Source organism: Penicillium cinerascens, assembly GCF_028974065.1.
Source record: "Penicillium cinerascens strain IBT 15544 chromosome Unknown scaffold_4_segment0_segment1, whole genome shotgun sequence".
NCBI lineage: Eukaryota > Fungi > Ascomycota > Eurotiomycetes > Eurotiales > Aspergillaceae > Penicillium > Penicillium cinerascens.
In genome coordinates, this window is record NW_026695298.1 from 4,628,749 (window position 1) to 4,647,837 (window position 19,089).

The following is a 19,089-nucleotide window of genomic DNA, read 5'->3' on the forward strand; positions in this document are numbered from 1 at the left end:
ACCTGTCAGTATGGGAAAGTATCGAGTTGCCCAGACTGAATAAATGTAGAATGTGCCCCTTTTCCGTAACAATTATGTCCCCTGGAGGTAAGGCAGGGCCTTTATATTCCGGTTCATTGGACTTGGCATGCCAGAAATTAACATATTGATCGATCCGAGAAAGGATATGCGGCCCGATGAGCATAGTTCTGGGAGCTTGGCATCCCGGGCGGAAGACCCACTTTAAACCAAATTGCCTTAAACGGAACGATTGCGCTAGTCAGATATGGTAATATGCCACGAAGGACCACTATATTCACAGTGGCATCTCATCTCTGCTTCTAGCTTAATGCGTGGATTTCCCTTTAGCTGAAATATGGGTCATTGAATCGAGTTGTTTGCAAAGCTAAGGCTACTGGCGCACTAATATGCTACACTCACTTTCTAATGGAGGTGTAATTCTTAGTCTAGCCTCTCAAAACTACTTTCGTTAAAAAAAGAATAATTTTTAATTTTTTAAAAAATAATCTACGTCGTACATTTGACTTTGTAGACTTCTCGTTCTTGGCAATTCGTCTTGCTTAGCCCGATTGTTGGGGACGCAATGCGGATGGGCCGTAGCGCTTGGTATTTCAGATAACCTGTCAATCCATCTTCCACTATTTTATCGGGTGCAGACAAGGCTCCTCGAGATAATAGACACGAGGCGGGATATTCGGGCTTAAACTAGTCTCGGTTCCACATATATATTTGATGCTCAGAACCTTGTTCGGGAAGTGAGTGGAAGTGTGGAAGTGGCGAATGGTGTCTCGTTGCGTTGCACTGTCCACAAAATTGAAGACAGGTATCAGTGAAAGAAAAAGCCAAAAGAAAGCTACACAGATGAAGAGACGACTTACAGAGCTCAATAGAGACCTCCTCTAATCACCGATGTAGTGGCAAGTAGGGTAAACCTGGTGTGGTGAGGCTGATGAGACTGGAATCTGGGCACAGCAACGTAGGCAGGACTGGGGTAATCTAACATGGCCATTCCAACGACTGGGCCAAGCCATAAACCTGCAAGGCCCCATTTCCAAAGTAACCCAGCCCCAAAGGAGGTCGGAATCGCGATCTGAATCAAACAATTAGATATATGAAGGGAATCGACCGAGAGACAGACGCACAGTATAATGACAAATCAGGGATAGAATGCCCGCGGTTTGCTGCATTTGTAGGCCATTCATGACCCCATTCGACCACTCGGCTGTGGCGTAGAATATCTGCATGATCGCGCAGATGGGCATGGTCCGGACTACCAGGGTCTGCACTTCGACCGATGTGGACAGCTGACGAGAAATCCAGAACCGCAAGGTTATAAGCAGAACCATGTTGAGAAGCCCCACCACCGTGATAGTGGCAAAGGCCACCCTGATCTGAAGCTTGGTGCGCCCTGGGCGCTTCTGACCCATGAGGGTTGCCACACGCAGAGTCACGGACGTCGCGACTGCAAATGAGAGCTGAAAGGCGATTGCCACTGTCGCATTGAGCAAGCTCTGCGCCGCCAGACTGATGTCATCAATCTTTCCCGCCCCGACGGTCAACAGTTCAAATGTCAAGTACTTGGCTAGGACCGTAATGGACCCTGGCAAGGCAAGACGTAGCAGCTTCCACCAGTGCGGCCCTACGCGGATGACCGACCGGCTCTGGAGTTTGGTCCGTCCGATCTGGAAATAAATCACGTATGCCAAAAGACCCGCTCCGAGCATCGTGTCGGAGAGAGCTGCTGAGATTGGTGCACCGATAAAGCCGCACTGCTGCTGGTAGACCAACCACCAATGTAAAGCGACGTTGACAGGTACCGTGCAGCAAAGGAGATAGATGGGTGCATTGAAGATCCCCTGAGCTTGCAGGAAGCGCTTGCCTGTTTCAAACCCCGCATGGCCGGGTAGGCCGAGCAACGAGACGCGTAAGTATTTGGAGATTAACACGGCGATGTTGGGAGAAACCAGTGTTTGAAGAATATATTGGCTATGCCACCAACCTACTGCGATAGGGATTGTGATTATTGCCAGGAGGATTAATGTTAGCTTCAAGTACATAACGGCCAGGTCCGGCCGACCCGAGCCGTAGGCAAGCGGACACAGCGTATCCATTCCCGAACAAAGACCTTGGTAAATCCCATAAGCGGTGATACAGGTGATACTGGATCCGAGACTGACAGCCCCTAGTTCTTCGATTCCGAGGCGGCCTACAAAGAAAAGCCCAGTGAAGGGAAGCGAACATTGCAGATAGGAGACAAGAACTAGGCGTACAGACGATTTGAGCAATGTTATCGTTTCTCCTGCCAAAGACGAAATAAGGAGCTCCCCGTCTGACTCCGATTGTGGGCTGATGAGAAGCGGAGTATTTTCGTGAGCCATAAAAGGATCCTCTGCCACACCCGGGCAACGCTAACCAAAATAGCCAAAAAACGAATACTACCAGCAAGACTGTATCATCTTGCGGAGACGAGACCTTTATATACTTCAAAAGGTGTCGTAACAAGAACTGGGAGTCGGAGTCGGAGTCGGAGTCGGGAATAAAGATGAAGTAACGCTGGCTAAAAGGCTGATCAGGAAACGGGACTCGCCCGATCGACCTAGAGAGGAGACTCTTTAGAGGCCAATCAATGATACTCTCAAAGGCACAAAATCTTGTTCTAGATGACGCATGCTGACATGCATGATAAGCCTCACTGGCATCGGAGTCGGAGCTGGTGGCAGCTGGCGTTGATTTATGGATACTTTCTCTAGTATGGTTCTATGACGATAATTTCACAAATTTCCCTCTCAATTCCTTCTCTGCATCCCAAACCCTCATTCTTCTATTGATTTGCGCACTGGAGCGGCACTTGCTGAATAGAAATCATGGATCAGCGTACCGCCTTCACTCTTGTTGACAATGACGATCCTCGACTGGCCCCGCACGATCCAGAAAAGCGCCGAGCCGTGCCTAGAGACCTTCCGGAGCAGGAGGAGACGGGTTATTATGCCCAGGGACTTCAGCTATTTCTGATATGTATATCCCTCTGCTTATGTGTGTTTCTTGTTGGATTGGTACGTCCATCGCATTGCCAGCTGCCTTTACCAGACTTACGACACTGCTAAAACTAAGACTTCGTTACAACTTGTGTCTAGGATGCAACCATTCTAACGACAGCCATCCCAAGCATTACTGATGAGTTTGGCTCGGTAGAGGATGTCGGTTGGTATGATGCTGCTTTCCGGCTCACATCCTGCATGTCACAGCTCTCCCAAGGAAGACTCTTCGATAACTATTCGATCAAATGGGTGTTTCTCTTTAACAACGGTGATATTTGAGGCAGGGATTCTCATATCGGGGCTGGCTTCGAGCTCTCTGGTATTCATCATCGGGCGTGCAATCACTGGACTCGGCTTTTCCGGCATCAGTCAGGGATGTATGGTGTAAGTGCGGCCTGTGCCTCCCGGGATGAATGATCTGCGAATAAATTCGGGTGGTAATAACGTCGCGTTTTGAATAGAATCGTTGCCATTTCCACGCCCTTACGAAAACGCGCAACCTACCTTGGCTTCATCAGCGCCAGTGAGTACACTGCCATGGCCACTGCCCCTATTATTGGTGGCGCATTGACTTCATCCCTATCTTGGAGGTGGTGCTTCTTTATCAACCTTCCAACGGCCGCCGCGCCGGCAGCAATGATTTTAATGCTCAAGCTGCCTAATACGGCATTGTGTAGCAACAAGAAGTCGCAGATCGAGCGATTGCGAGAGCTGGATCTCTTGGGGTGTTTCTTCTTCGCCCCGGCTGTACTTTGTCTCTTGCTTGCCTTACAATGGGGCGGATCAACTTACAGCTGGAGTAATGCTCGTATCGTTGCCATCCTCCTTCTCGCACCCCTATTTTTCGTGGTGTTTTGTTTTATCCAACACGTCAAACAAGATAGCGCTATGCTGCCACCGCGCATAATCAAAAAAAAAGTGATTCTCGCTGGGGCCTTGTTTAGCCTGTCACTGTCGGCATGTCGGGCGATCGTGCAATACTATGTAAGATCATCCAGTAGCTATCTTTATATCTTAACTGATGAAATTTGTAGCTCGCAATATGGTTTCAGACAGTTCGTGGTACCACGGCGCTACAGTCTGGCATCTGCACATTACCTATGGTGATTGCAATTCTCGTCTCCGCCATTGGTACAGGTCCCCTCATGTCCAAGACTGGAATATATACCCCAATTATGATTCCCGCAGGCTTTTTGGTCGTGGCTGGTATGGGTATTATGACTAGCTTCTCCTCTGAAACCCCCAAAAGACTTTGGATCCCGTCACTCATTCTTCTGGGTATCGGGTCCGGAAGTAGCGTTTCGATCCCATTCATTGCGGCGCAAGCTGTGTTGGGTTTGGGAGATTTATCTGCGGGAATGGCCCTAATGACCTTCTCTCAGGATCTCGGGGAAGCAGTCTTTATTAGTATAGCTCAGGCAATCTTTTTAAATCGCCTCTCGAGCGCCCTGCAAATCACAGCGCCGGAACTCGACCCTGAAAGCGTGATTCATCTGGGCGCAACCAACTTAGCAGGAAAAATCCCTTCACAGGACGTGGCGGCTGTCGCTTTTTCATATAATCTTGCAGTACGATCGACCTTCTACTTGGCGGTTGCTCTGGCCGGGGTATTGATCCTTGCCGCTTTACCACTCCAGAAGAGTCCGCTAAAGGTTGGGAGAAAGTCCACCTGAGATCTGCAACTTTGTGCTCCAACGAGTTATTCTTTAGTTGACTTTAAGTTTCGGTGTTCATACTGGCCCATAGATCTTTTCCCAATCAAGCTATACACCCTCAACCAGGAGTGCAGTATTACTGTATCGTCACGACAAGTCTAATTCAAGGGCTTTTTCAATTAGCCGAGTTGGTTCTTCGTTTAATCACCACTCGGAACAGAAGCATGTCATTTCTAGTTAGTGATTTTCGCATATCTTGGGCTATAGAAGCGGGTTATTCTACCAATCGGGAGGTTCTTTTCTTAAGTCCCTTGCCTTTTATTTTCGATTTCTGGATTTACATCAATTCACCATCCTCTAATTGGAAATCCTTGATACCAGGTGATACGCCGATTCTTCAGGTTGACCCCTTATTCTACTCCCACCTGGCACTATGCTATTTGTCATTATTGCGTGGTAATGTGCTCAAGACCAAAGAGATCGAGCACCCCCGGAAATGATAATTATGAGAACCAAAGTACCTCCAACTCTAGACTGAAACATCACGCCAGAGTAGTCCCCTACTCTCCTCCGCATGTTCCAACGATTTGACTAATGTGCCAACTCCACACTCAAAACACCTTGAGAAGTTTTTTCTCGGTATAGAGCAACCTCGACACCAGAATTATCGCCGACCCTGTGAGACACATGACGCCGCCAAAGATCTTAACGTCCAGCCAGCCGTTGGCCGAATTTTGCAGGATGGCTCCGCCGATGGGCGCCATGGTGAGAGAGGGGATGGAGATAGCGAGGAAGACTACGCCCAGCCGGTAGCCGATCTCAGGCAGGGGAGACACTGAGACGGTAAGGGCTCCGGAAAGACCTATAAAGGCTCCTGACACAAAGCCGAACATGATGGCGAAGCCAATAGCGATTGACGAGTGCTTGGCGGGGATCCAGACGGCGAACTCGGCGATTCCGGAAAGACTACAGGCGATGATGAACATATTCCATCTTCCGATTCTATCGGCACCATAACCGGAGGCTAGACGGCCGAAGAGACTTGGGGTATAGTCGTCAGCATTCCACTAGATTTGGGGATGCCGGTAACTGGGCTGGATGTCGACCTACCTTGCACCGTTGAAGATGGACACCAAGTATTGAGACATCTCCTCGGACATGTGTGCATCTTGAAGACCCTGTACAGCTAGGTAGTCGATAGGGATGAAAATGCCATAAGTCAGGACGAAGATTCCCAGCAGCAACATGACAAACGGGAACTCTGTGAATGGTGCAGCGAAGCGACCGACGGGCATCTTCTTGGGCACGGGCTTTGCTCTCGGGCGGACTGTGAGAATTGCAATGATCTGCAGGCCGAGAATAAGAAAGGCCGCAGTCCTCATGGCCCAGGGGTACCCGGCTCTCTTGATCATGCGACTGATCATGATGGGGAAGACGACACCGCCGACTGATGATCCTGTCACCATGATTCCCATAGCTGCTCCGCGCTTCTTGGCAAACCAGGTTGAGACACAGGCAAGCGCTTCACCGCACAGGATTCGGTCAGCATGGAACACTCAACCAATGGGGAAATGGGTTAGAATTACCAGGCGAGTATAAACACGCAACGCCGACCGCACTGCACACGCCCTGGGACAAGAGGAATTGATAGTATGTCTTCGCCAACGACGCCATCATCAGCCCAAAGACGTGAAAAAGTGTTCCGCCAATAATGAGCGGCCTTGGTCCGTAGTTGTCGAATATTATACCGACAACAGGACCCAAAGCAAACAGGAAGAAGAGTTGAAGCGACGGAATCCAGGCAATGGTGCTGCTGGAGTATTCTTTCAGAGGTCCAACCTCGTAATACGCCTGGAAACTGCCTATGCCTGGTGGAAGAGCGTTGCTGTTAGTCCATCGCGTTGCTGCTGGATGCCTCATATTGGGAAGCTAGTAAGGCATTGGGAAGAGAGAAAACACGTACTGTTGATCCAGCCCGGGCTGGAGAAGGAGCAGCACCACGCTCCCAGGACGACCAACCACGCAGTGACGCCACCATCGGGGGGGCCAGCGTCTTCCGATTTGGTGGCATCGCCTGGCTTGTCGCCGGGAATTGGGCATCCGGCGTCTCCGGGTTCCCGCTCAGTCTCGCCGTCGAAATCGGACTCTGGCCATACAGCCTTCTCGGGGTCGGCCTTCAAGTCGCCCATGGTAGTAATATTCTCGGCGTTGTCCGTACTGGCCGTGGTTAAGAGACTGGAGGAGTAGGGTGGGAAAGCAATGAATTGACCAATTGCAATAAACTTTGAATGTGCAGAGGGAAGCGAACAGCTCGAGATGCAACTGTCTCTAAGATCCCTGGCCCTTGGGAACCAATTTCTTTTATACAAGTTTCTTTTATACAAGCGGCGGACGATAAGTGGGGCCATGCGGAGGGTCGGGCGATCCATGAGTGGTGTTTCGTGGCGGAGCTAACAAACAGTGCGGACAATGGACTTGACGGACTTGCTTGCGGATTTGCTTAGGAATCAGGCAAGCCATATGGCAAATATCATATGATCTAATGCATTAAAAAGGGCAGGGATTCATGCCTTGGTACCAAATGTTATCAATGAGTTCTTCCTGGGCCCTGATAGGGACACAGACCGTTTTACTCACGACTATACTTAATACTACAGCGCCTTACTCTTGAACTATATCCTCTAACAAACCATGGAGGCAACACCAGAAGCAATATACTCTAGTAGAGAAGACCTTCTCACGTCAGTGGGGAACTTTGCCCTAACACAGGGGCATGTTGTGACAATTCATCGTTCACAACTTGTGAAGGCAAACTCGAGTGTCGTAGCTCGTTGGAATTCGAGATCAAGGGTCATGAATGTCCTAGTCCAGAGAGGAGGTCGTCTACGTTGAGACAGACGAGACGACCGCCGACATGCTCCCATTGCCACGAAAAGGGATCCAAGGTAAACCAGTGCCTCGAGTATAAGAAGATGATAAAAGCCGGAAAGAAGCTAAACCATAAATTGTATCATTAGCGTAGGAAACCAATGATGCTGAGTCTCAGCACCAAGGTGGTGTCCTGAGTAAAAAGGGCGATGTCCCTATCAGGACCCGTAGGAGAGTTGGGGTGTCCTTAGCAATTCCCTATGATAATCCGTCGTAAATTACCAGTTATAATACCTAAAATTAATGGGTGGGTACGAATGCTCCGCTACATTGAAATAGCGCGCTCTCTCTTTCTCGAACGCTCCTACACTTCCGACTATTTGCATCGTCCGAGCCTCAATCTCCTGTGGACCTCATGTACGATGGATGCCCCTGACGAATCTCCAGTCCTCCTGCGCCCTCGCCCGAGCCGCCGACGCGACAAGCCGCAGCTTTCTTGCAATTCCTGCCGCCAGCGAAAGTGTGTTTCGCCCGCCTGCTCCGCAAATACATTCCCCGACCCCACAAGAAATAGAGCTAACGCAGTGATTAGGCGAAAGTGTGACCGCCAAAAGCCTTGTTCTCATTGCATTGTAAGTCCCACGTCTACGGAACGACTCATCCGAGAGGAAGAAAAGTAAAGGATGGTGAAGCTTACAACAATGTCGATCAGAAACACCACCTCGAGCCAACGTGTACTTACGCCAACTCGTCAGCGCCATGCTCTCTATCTAGACAATTGCACGCTATCTCGCCCACTGCCCAGCACCTTCACGAAGATAGCAGCACATCTGTCAGCGAGCTAGGTGGGTTGGCGACGCCAAGCAGTTCCGCTTCCGTTCCATCGCCAGAGGCTACAGATTTGAAATTAACCGAGTCCGGAACTGGCTTTAAAGATTCAACCCACTGGACCTCCGTGCTGAGCGGCGTGATAGAGGCAAAGGGCCAAAATCATCCGCTAGGCGCGATCCAATCGGAGCCTGCATTCGACGAGGGTTCATCACCACTCGATCAGAATGTCCTCCTCTTTGAGGGGTTCAAACATGCAACTAATCAAGATCTCCTCGGTTCAATGCCGTCCAGGAAAGAATCCGACGGATTGGTCGCACTCTACTTTCGAGCTCAGGAATATCGGTGTAGGTGTCCACGCGACTCAGGATACAGAGCGCACTCACGCATCCCTACTGACGCTAGATCTAAACAGCTGTAATACATCCGGCCGAGTTTTTGAAAAGAGTAAGTCCTCACACATACCACTAGGAGAATACTAATCACCGGCCGCATTAATCAAAGTATAACGCATTCTGGGAGAATCCTAGTGCTACATCCGTCTCCTGGCTCGGCCTCTTGTACAGCATCTTCTGCCTCACCAGTCAAGTCCAGAGCCAAGAGAATGGCCGGGCCAGAGCCCAGAACAACTGGTCATCTGCCTGGTCCCCCACAGTCTTATATAAGATATTGAGATATCGAGAAAAGGTCGTCCAGTGCCTAGTCCAGGGTCAGTTTGCCAAGGGGGGTCCTGACATTATGGAAACCCTTGTTCATTACCTCTTGATCGAGAGCTACTTGAACAGAGTCTCCAACATTGGAGTCTGGCTCTTGATGGGCAACATTGTCCAAATAGGTACGTCTTCATGCTCGTCTGTGCCAGACTTTCACAGCGAAGCCTTCTTCTAGTACCCAAAAAGAGGGTCCCCCGTTTCTCTGTCATCTCTGAAGGAAATCTGCTAACAGGAGCTTGGACAGCTATCCGCATGGGCTACCATCGAGACCCGCAGCACTTCAAGTCCCTATCCCCTTACCAGGGTGAGATGAGGCGCCGGATGTGGGCTATGATATACTCGCTTGACATAGGATTCGCAACGCAGATGGGCCTCCCTAGCAGCATCAAGCACTCGCTTAGCGACACTCTGCCGCCCCGAAACCTACAGGATCGCGATTTTGACGCCAGATCGACTGGCCTGCCGCCCGCGAGACCCATCGACGAACTCACCTCAAGCACCGTGATCCTCGCCAAGCTTCACGTTGCCACCAGTTTGGGCGTCATATTAGACAAGGTATGCAGTCCTCACCGGCTATCACACGAGGACCTCGTCGCGGCGAATTCAACACTAGACATAACTCATGCGACCATTCCCGACCCATGCAAATTCCGACCCATGTCCGAATCTCTACTGGACCCTCCAAGCGTCTTATTTCAGGTAAGTGCTGTGGCTCTCCCTCGCAGAAACACACTCGAACCCAGGAGTAAATCCCTCATACTGGCAATGAAAAAAAAAGCGAATCATCACAACCATAGCGATTCAGAGTAGACAGAGCTGCTAACATGCCCTTTGTCCTCAACAGCGGATAAACTTTTACATGCATTACCAGAGAGCCCGGATCCTAGTCAACTGGAAGTTCCTCAGTACCTCGAAGGATACGACTCGCAGCAATCAGTGCTGGAGTATCGTAATCGAGGCGGCCTTGAAGATCATGCGGCTGCAGCACCGCATGGCGGAGGATTCCGAGGTCTTGGATGAGTTCCGCCCTACTGGTATGGTCGACTCGTGCTTTATAAATAATGGGTACTTTCTAGCCGCAAGTATCGCGTGCTTTCTCGTGCAGCATCGCAAGGACAGATTGTCGGTCCAGGATCTATTGGAAGTGCAAATTCTGCTGGAAAAGAGTCTAGCCATCTGGAGCTGCACAAATGACTTGTCGAGAGAAGCAAGCAAAGTGGTCACGGCTCTGAGAGTCGTACTCGGAAAACCCGAGGATCCCTGTACAGACACTACAATAGAAGGAAGGGCGTCATCTCAAGCAGGCGGAGGTGAGAACCCAACACATCATTGCAAAGACTCGGATCTAACTGAGCTTGTGCGCGCCATCCCAGATACCTTTGGCAGAAGTCAGATGGCGTTTTCCAGTTGCACCTCTTTCTTTGATGACCTGCCTTTGATGATTACAGACGACGATACTGCAGCTTTGCCTTCACTGTCATCCATTCCTATGATACATTATTGGCCACAGGTATAATAAATCGCAGAAGCACTATCGCAATAACGCCTATCAAAATGTGGTAAATGGGGTGATATAGAATCCGAGAACATACTAAGGTGTCGAATTAAGCCGCAGTAGTTGGTCGCAACGAAGGCCCCTGACTAGACATTTTAGTATCCCAGGAAATATCTATAATGCAAATCAAGTCCTAAGTTCCATGACGTACATCCTCAAAAACACTAGTTATGTACAGGAGGTAGGGAGTCTGGACTTGAACCAAGCATTAGGTGTGGGAGGTTTGTGCCACACCCGCCCATCCGCCCATCCGCCCTACGTAGACTACCCAGATACTAATAGTCGGAGCGAGCCGTGTTGGATTCGCGGCCAGTGTGTCAATCTCACCGCTCGGTAATACCTTAGTACAAGTATCTAGAGCTCTTACGCCATCACCGCTCGCCCTGATGTTACCCGTTGGGCGAAATGTTCTCCGCTCTATCCAGGCTGTGTAGGAGAGCTTAAGCCTCGCAGGAGTTTAGTCGTCCAGAGAACTACATGTACGTGTCGGTCCCTCCTGCCCCACCCATTCCTCCGTTCCCAAGACATCAAATGGACCGGGATCAAATCCTGTGCCGCGGTGTACCTGCCGAGTCCCAGGGCAGTTTCGCGTACGAGGCTGTCAATTCCGTCCCTTCCACCTCTGGGCTTTCCACTAATCTTTTTAGACCCCTTTACGGTGTTGGGTGGGAGGTCTTGAACCCTCGGCGACCATATGTAAGACTTTTGTTCCATAAAGAGGTGAAAGGAACGTATCCTTTCACTTCAATCCAGAGGGAAATTCTTAGGCAGCGAGAGATGAATCCTGCAATTTTTATCCTTTCATAGAAGATGGAGTTTACCTCAAAATTACCCTCGATATCTTTGGAACGCCTCGCGCGGGCCTGGAAGTTGGCCAAAATATGCTTTCAAGTCGGTTGTGAAGGCTCACCAGCCTAGCTGCATTGATAATGATAGAAAGTATTGGACTGCCATCTTACGTGATCAGCAGGCATCACGTCTTTCTTTCGCCGTCAGTGTCTCCGGCTCAGAACATCCATCCAGTCTGACGAAGACCGTCATCTACCTACCTGAGCTGGACATCCCAGCGCTATCGAAATTCAACTCAAAATATAACATCACTCCAGATAGCATCTTTGATGCTGCATGGGCACAAACTCTCAGTTTTTTTACAGGTTCGCCGGACGTGACATACGAATATTTTGTCTCTAATAGAGACCTGGAAGTAGACGGGATCTTTGATATTGTTGGGCCGGTCATGAACCTTCTGGCCTACCATCTACGTGATGTTTCCACGGATCACAATCCGCAGGGGCTAGCAACTCTCGCTGATAAAATTCAAGAGCAAAGGTTACAGGATGGCGGCCATACTGCAAGTAATCTTCGCGAGATACTTCAAGACGACTTGACGATGGATCTGCCATTCAACACTGCCTTGAATTTCCGACGACCTCTCGACGTACAAACGGAGACTTTAAAGGTGTATGATCATTTGAAGCGATCAAGAGACCCTTGGCATGTAAGTTTCTAATATAGCGAGTGACATCTTCACCTTCTTTCACTCGATTTTTAAGCCCTTGCTAACGTTGATTGGTCTTGAATAGTTTGATGTCTTGGTGCACACCTTGCATATCATGGATGACAATATCGTTCGGCCGTCGATAGAGTTCGATGCAAGGCTCTTTGGTGAGGAAAGAATGCGAGAGGTGGCAAACGTATTTTGGAGCAAAGTTCAAATCGCCACTGCTTAGTAGACTGAGATAGTTAATCTCAAGCAATAGATGTGCGTGAAGGGTCACGTCGTTTTTGTTTTTATTATTATATCATGTTTCAATGTATACATCTAAGCGCAGCTTGTCAGGAGTTTCTACTACAGAGTTTCTTCATTTTCCATCCCTTCCCCTTGACCCTCCTCCATAGCCTGAGCCTTCTTCCTTGCCACTCGCCCAGGGCGCCCCCCAGCCAGGGGTGACTCCAGCGTAAAATCAATATGCTTCTGGGAATCGAGCTGGACGAGGTAAGATGGCACATTGACATTCTGTTTGCCGACCCTAAATTATTACAATGAGCTATTCTGCCTCACTGTGGGAGCTAACGACGACTCACCGGATGTGTCTCTGTTTGATCAGAACACGCGCATGATGAATGGATCGCGCAAGTCCGAGGCGGAAAATAACTGTCTGCAGCCGACGCTCGAGGAAGTCTTCAGTGCGCAAAGACAGGACATAGTCCAGTTTCCTGCGAGAGTCGTCCAGCACACCGAGACGGACGAGCCGGCGAATGAGTGCATTACCCTCAAACAGGCGTTTCGGGTCTTTTTCGTCAAGAGTGAGCAAGACTCTATATAACGGACAGATTTACGTTAGACTAGGAAATCATTAAGGGGGGGAATGTTCGAACCGAGCAGCACGACGAATCTTCGATAGGGTATACTGAACCCGCCAGACTTCACGTTTGTTCTTCAGGCCATACTCCCCGATCAGCTTTAGCTCAGCATCCCTATGCAAAAGCTGTAAGTGAAAGGTCTAGAAAGAGAGGGGACTTATTCGACGCTGCCCCTTCATCACGGGAGATATGTCGGTTCGATGAGACATACAATCGGGCGGCGCCAAAGGCTAGTATCAAGATGTTAATGTTAATTTCCTGCTGAGAAAATGGGATAATGACTAACCACGACGGGGAGTTCTGTAGGTCTTCGAAGAGACGGTCCTGATATACGTTGTCAGCTCGTGGTTCAATCCTCAGCTGACCATGTCAAACTCACGGAACAGGACGAGGGCCCATTATGTCACACTAGGGTCTGGCCGAACACAAAAGGAACAAGTTGGGCAAAGAAACTTCGTAAGGGTTGTGAGTGCAATTGGGAAGACACTGGTGCCTTATATAATGTTATCGTGGGCATAGGGCTCGGTTACGGCCTGGAGATGCGGCATTTTCTACTCCAATCTCCGAACACCCGCAGAAATGCAATGACCTTGGCTCCTAGCATTGATTATTCTTAGACCGCTTTTTCTCTTCTGACGTCGAGCAATGTTTCATATCCGAAATTCCGGATTTTTCAGACCAAGCTCGACCCCGTTCTGTAGTTAGACTTGCAAACTGGACAGCAAGCTCGCCGAGACATCAACCACTTGCCAATGCAAGTCTCATGAAAAACATGATTACAGGCCAGGCCACGTACGCCATGTTCGTCTTCCATTACATCCAAGCAGATAGCGCACGTATCGTCGAAGACTCTTCTATCTACCTGGCCACAAGTACAATGAACATGATTTTCAAGTTCTATAGCAAGACTGCCCCCGCCAGGTTTCTCTCGATATAGTGTAAGTGAGATCCTGTCCTCATTGCCCTTCCCAACAGGAAGATAAATAGGGCTTTCGGCTGGGGAGTGAAGAAGTGGCGCCGAAAAATTGGAAACGGCGATGTTGTTCAACGAATCCAAAACCGCGGGTCCATGAGAGCCACTTCTGTGTGACACATTAGCAAAGGAAGTAGCAAGATCGAGCTTGTATCGATACAGCACCTTTCTTGACATTGTTGGCCTTTCCACGTCTTGTATTTGGTTATCGGTACATATATGTCGAGGTCATGAATGGTTGGAAGCTTCTGCTGCGGCGCCTTGGCCAACCTTGACTGCAATTGGATAAATATAGAAGAAGCTGCCTGTGATGTGTCCTCTTCAGAGTGTGTTCGATATCGGCAGAACCAATTAGCAAAGGCAGCTAAACTGTATATTTTGAACAGATCAGTTTGAATTCACGGCGTTTCTATCAGAATCTTAGTTGCTTACCATAGACTTGCGGCCAGGGCAATACATATAACTGCGGTGGCAGCTGGAGAGATTGTGGAACCAGATTGAGTCGCCGACATCTCCTGATATTTCCGGGGAAAGCAAAAACAACCAGAGACAATAAAGAGGGAGAGGCATACACTAGTATGCCTGACGGGAAACGAATCACCTGATTCACGGTTGCGGGATTTATTTGGGCCATAAGGAGCAGAACACGCAAGGAGCAGTCTTGTCGCATTCTAACTTAACCAAAACACATGTAGATGTATTGAGTCACTTCCAGGTGAGGCTAATTGTTGGCTAATTTACATATGTGCTAAAGTTATTCACAATCTTGATTCTATATATTTTTGAAGGTAGTAATGAAAACTTAAGTCTCGCACTCAATACAATGAATTTAAAAAAAAAGAAAGTTGAGCTGCCCTCTCAAGCTCCCACCCAATGATACGGGCCCGCATCGTCCAAAGTGCACTGCTGCACCCACCCTGCTATAAATCTTTAATTTTTGTAAACTCTGATTTCAAAAGTTTCTTTCCCACAAATCAAATGATCATCTACCACGCAATTCGAGCAGTAGGGCCCTTTGGCCACAGACGCACCGACAGCTTCCTGATCTCATCCATGCAAAGAATGCCCAAGGCAAGCGGCAGAGGGAGGAACCAAAACTCCAGTGGTGCTGAGCCAGTGCCAAATATTCTCTGAAGCCCTGGTTCCTCGGTCACGAAAACAGCAATAGAGAGACTAACCACCAAGCTAGCCAGAAGCCATGGGTTTCGGCGCTTCTTGCGAATGGGATCTGCCTGTAGAATAGAAAGACGCTTGTTTCGCACACTGAGAATGTTGCCCCACTGCAGAATGAGAAGACAGATGAAATATACACTTTGACCGACGACGTTGAATTGCGTCAGCTCGGCTTCAGTGTAACCATAGAACCCATCGGCGTATTTCTCAAATGCAAAGAAAAGTGCGCTCGCTGGAATACCGGCATGTCTCCAATAATAGAGGAAATACATAGAATGCGCACAGACTGTTTCCAAGACTCCCATAAAGAGGTAGCTTTGAATATAGACTTTCAGGTTGATCAAATGATCCTTCTTGTGGTTGCGAGGAGGCAGATCAAGCAAGTCGAATTCTTCCTGCTCCATTATGAGGGATAAGGAGCAAAAAAGATCAGTAAAGACGCAAATGATGATCATCAAGAATGAAGACAGCGGAAGAGGAACACCGAAGAACACGTTGAGAAGCACAGGCCAAATTTCTGACCATGAACCTGCCGGAAGGAGATAACTGATGACTTTCTGAAGATTCTGGAAAACCAAACGTCCGAGGCGAATAGCATCAATGATAGAGTCGAATTTATCCATCAAGATGAGATCAGCGGCTTCAAGGGCCACGTCGCTGCCAGTTATCACGGCGACACCGACATCAGCAGCACGCATGGCAGGTGCGTCATTAACGCCGTCGCCAGTCACTGCGACAACATTATCACGAGCTCTCAACTCATTGACGATGCGAAGCTTCTGATCTGGCATAGTTCGCCCAAATACAATTTCTTGGTAACCGCAAACCATGTCCCAATCCTCATTGGTCAGTTGAGAGATTGAGGTGCCTTCCAGAAGCAGGGAGGTCTGGGACCACGAGGCATCGGTATTTGTTGATGATTGAGAGGTAGATTCCTTGATTAGTCGCCTCTGTACGATCGTGTCGAAAGTATCGGGCTCGGCATCCCCGGAAAAGATGCCGATCTCACGTGCAATGGCAGCTCCAGTAAGACCAAGATCACCGGTGATCATGAAGAAGCGAGCACCCGCTCGTCTGCAAGCCGCTACCGTTGAGGAGGCTTCTTTGCGAGGCGGATCGAGGATACCAAACATTCCGACTAACGTAAGATCGCAGATGCCTTGGCTTTGAATCTCGTCACCAAAAGCGTTCGTTCCAACGGGCTGGGTCGATATATACGAGCGCTGGCAAAGAAGAATCACTCTCTGGGCACCCCTAGACATTTTGTTCTGAACTGTCGCAAGTTCCTGGATGGCCACTTCATCCAGTAGCTGGACGCTATTGGTCTTGCAGGACCAGTAGGAAGTACAATAGGGAAGAAGAATGTCAGAAGCCCCCTTCATGAGAAGCAGGTAGCTTGGAGAAGTTTCGTCGGTCTGTCGAGGCTTATGCACTGTGAGCATCCACTTGTTCTTCGAATTAAAGGGAATGCTGAAGACCCGTGGATATTCATCATTCAGGGCCTTGACCGCACCCTGCTGGGCGGTTTCAACGAATTTGAGAACAGCACCGTCGGTGGGATTGCCAAGAATTTTTCTCTCTGCAATCGGAAGTTGAATAGTCGCCGGGTCAAAAGTCGCATCGTTGCAAAGAGCGGCAACTTTATGAAGAGTCAACAGTGGCTTCAGGCTGCCTTCAGCGAAAGTTGGAAAGGCCTCTTCGGCAGGCATGCTCGAGTCCACAAACGCGGTCGTGATCACACTCATGCGATTTTCGGTCAGGGTACCCGTCTTATCAGAACAAATGACGTTGACACAACCCAGAGTTTCCACTGTGGACAGACCCTTGGGAAGGATGTTGTTGTTTTTCATGCGTCGAGCCACCATCATGAGGGTGAGGGCGACACCAACAGGCATACCCTCTGGAATGAAGGCGACGACGCAGCCCATCACGTCATCAAGCATATCCACCACATTCATAAATTCGTAGTGATCTTTCCGAAGCCAACCAAGCCAGGTGAAGACCAGAAGGCCGGCAAGGAAAACGGTCAGACCGACAATGATATAGACAAATCGAGTAATCTCACGCTGGATGAGCGTGGGTTGCTCCTTGATTGAGGAAGATGATACTGTGATATGGCCCATAACCGTATTTTTGCCTGTCAACACAACGATGCCAATTGCGCTACCATTTGTTACCATAGTTCCCATCAATGCAACGTTGCGGGACTCGAGGAAATTGGTGTCTGTTGCCTCAAGGGAACCCTCAATTTCATCGGATTCTCCAGTCAGGATCGAGCGATCGAAGCGGACATCCCCAGAGGTGGTGAGAAGACAAAGGTCCGCAGGGACTTTGTTACCGATATTCAGCTGGACAACATCGCCGACGACGACTTCAGTGGATGGAATTCTCGTGGCGACACCGGATCGTAATACCACAGCATCTGTGGGCACCAAGTCCAGAATGGCTTTCATGGTACGCGCAGTGGACCAATCTTGAAAGGCAGAGAATGAGGCCTGGAGGAAAATGACTATCAGGACAAGGATTCCCAAGCCAAGATTGTATGGAGCCGGATCTGGATCACCAAGAGGGCGCCAGCAGATGAAGAAAATAATGACACCAATCCAAAGTACCGAGCAGAAGCCTCCAAAGACGTACTTCAAGATCTTCTTGACGTAGTTAGGAGGGATATGGGGCAATTCGTTCTTGCCATCGCGGGCTAAACGGGCAGTCGATTCCGCCTGAGAAATCCCCTCAACGCTGCTGTTAAAGCGCTTATAGAGATCTTCGACAGACTGAGTGTGGTAGTCCAGAGTCTCCAAATAGCGAGAATTGTCGGAAGTCTCTTCGGCTTCTTTGCCTTTGGCTTTCAAGTCTTCGTCGTATTTCTCACGGCTCTCCGATTCGGAGATTTGGAAGCTCATCCGACGAAACTCGATCTGCATATTGGAAGCGGACCTAGCACGGCTGCGAGAGCGCGAGCGGGACAAGGAGGAACGAGCCCGACCTGCTATCTTCCCACGTCTGGATCGATCGGCGCCAGGCTCACGCTCATCGGGGCCGAAGGAGATAGCGCGATCTCGCATACTAACGCCATATTGTTCGACCGAGGGGGAGTTTGGCTTGTTTTCTTCAGATTGATCGTTGAGCTGACTGCTTGACCACTCTATAGACATCCCTCAAAATAGCAATGAGCGAACCTGGCACTTTTCACGAAAACACGAGGGAGAGCAGCAGGCAAAGAAGGAAGGAAATAATTGGGGAAGAATAGAGGGTCTCAAGTTAAAATGAGACAAGAGAAGAAGGCTGAGGCAAGGCTTCTTGAGATAGGTCGGAGTAGACAAAGTCTATGCGAGTCGATCAGGTAATGTTGGGCAAAGCTAGCCACAGACAAAGGGAGAGATATTTTGAAGAAGCTAAAAGGCCAATCGACCCTGTTTATAGACCACGGTCTAACCCACGCCAGACAAGAAGGCACTTCCACGAGCTGAGTTTTCTCGTGTTAAAATTACTATTTACGTAAATTCGACAAAGCAAAAATATTTCGTGCTACGCTATCGTCCCCGTAAGTGAAGAAGTTTTCAGTCGGCGCGTTATGCGATAGGTCAGAATAAGTCCGCAGCACAGAATTAAATCAATGAGCCCTCACTAGTGGGTATCGGGCTCAAAGGTGTGGGTAGACTGTGGGGAGAAAAAGGTCTATGCGGGAGCCATGTGGTAGGTGACTCTTGCGCAAGCTTGGAAATGTCATTCCGGGCCAACAGATCAATCTTGCCCGGGAGTTTGGTTACTGCCGAGGGATTTATTTTGACGTGGCTTGCTGCTGCGGCGCCGTTTGGTATAACAAATCCCTCAAGAACCGCTCCGGCGAGTCTAACCCAAAAACCTCCCGTGAGCGATTTTATTGCGGACCTATCGAAAGAAAACCGTCTATGCGATGCGA

The 19,089-nt window shown here is 49.3% G+C and overlaps 7 protein-coding genes across 7 annotated transcripts; 3 read left to right on the top strand and 4 right to left on the bottom strand.

Annotated features, from left to right (window-relative positions):
* Positions 1 to 1,103: 1,103 nt before the first annotated feature.
* N7498_010889 (MATE efflux family protein) lies at positions 1,104 to 2,111 on the bottom strand (the record flags this gene model as incomplete). The annotated part of the gene is made up of 1 exon (XM_058457945.1): positions 1,104 to 2,111. The coding sequence occupies one exon, from the start codon at positions 2,109 to 2,111 to the stop codon at positions 1,104 to 1,106; it is 1,008 nt and encodes a 335-aa protein (XP_058304844.1).
* A 753-nt stretch (positions 2,112 to 2,864) lies between these two features.
* On the top strand, positions 2,865 to 4,711 carry N7498_010890 (MDR family MFS transporter; the record flags this gene model as incomplete). The annotated part of the gene is given in 5 exon segments (XM_058457946.1): positions 2,865 to 3,053; positions 3,135 to 3,306; positions 3,323 to 3,422; positions 3,500 to 4,022; positions 4,073 to 4,711. 5 exon segments carry the CDS (start codon positions 2,865 to 2,867, stop codon positions 4,709 to 4,711), a joined length of 1,623 nt encoding a protein of 540 aa, XP_058304845.1.
* A 593-nt stretch (positions 4,712 to 5,304) lies between these two features.
* Positions 5,305 to 6,882, bottom strand: N7498_010891 (MCT family MFS transporter; the record flags this gene model as incomplete). Its single annotated transcript, XM_058457947.1, has 4 exons — positions 5,305 to 5,734; positions 5,804 to 6,215; positions 6,280 to 6,561; positions 6,657 to 6,882. The coding sequence occupies 4 exons, from the start codon at positions 6,880 to 6,882 to the stop codon at positions 5,305 to 5,307; spliced, it is 1,350 nt and encodes a 449-aa protein (XP_058304846.1).
* A 1,105-nt stretch (positions 6,883 to 7,987) lies between these two features.
* Positions 7,988 to 10,618, top strand: N7498_010892 (fungal specific transcription factor domain-containing protein; the record flags this gene model as incomplete). Its single annotated transcript, XM_058457948.1, has 8 exons — positions 7,988 to 8,081; positions 8,154 to 8,193; positions 8,336 to 8,736; positions 8,805 to 8,836; positions 8,894 to 9,224; positions 9,347 to 9,406; positions 9,455 to 9,801; positions 9,974 to 10,618. 8 exons carry the CDS (start codon positions 7,988 to 7,990, stop codon positions 10,616 to 10,618), a joined length of 1,950 nt encoding a protein of 649 aa, XP_058304847.1.
* Positions 10,619 to 11,188: 570 nt separating this feature from the next.
* Positions 11,189 to 12,387, top strand: N7498_010893 (Nonribosomal peptide synthetases (NRPS); the record flags this gene model as incomplete). Its single annotated transcript, XM_058457949.1, has 4 exons — positions 11,189 to 11,247; positions 11,305 to 11,353; positions 11,628 to 12,155; positions 12,241 to 12,387. 4 exons carry the CDS (start codon positions 11,189 to 11,191, stop codon positions 12,385 to 12,387), a joined length of 783 nt encoding a protein of 260 aa, XP_058304848.1.
* A 119-nt stretch (positions 12,388 to 12,506) lies between these two features.
* Positions 12,507 to 13,420, bottom strand: N7498_010894 (40S ribosomal protein uS4; the record flags this gene model as incomplete). The annotated part of the gene is made up of 6 exons (XM_058457950.1): positions 12,507 to 12,687; positions 12,743 to 12,976; positions 13,037 to 13,135; positions 13,233 to 13,251; positions 13,308 to 13,345; positions 13,401 to 13,420. 6 exons carry the CDS (start codon positions 13,418 to 13,420, stop codon positions 12,507 to 12,509), a joined length of 591 nt encoding a protein of 196 aa, XP_058304849.1.
* A 1,560-nt stretch (positions 13,421 to 14,980) lies between these two features.
* Positions 14,981 to 18,322, bottom strand: N7498_010895 (cation-translocating P-type ATPase; the record flags this gene model as incomplete). Its single annotated transcript, XM_058457951.1, has 1 exon — positions 14,981 to 18,322. One exon carries the CDS (start codon positions 18,320 to 18,322, stop codon positions 14,981 to 14,983), a length of 3,342 nt encoding a protein of 1,113 aa, XP_058304850.1.
* Positions 18,323 to 19,089: the final 767 nt, after the last annotated feature.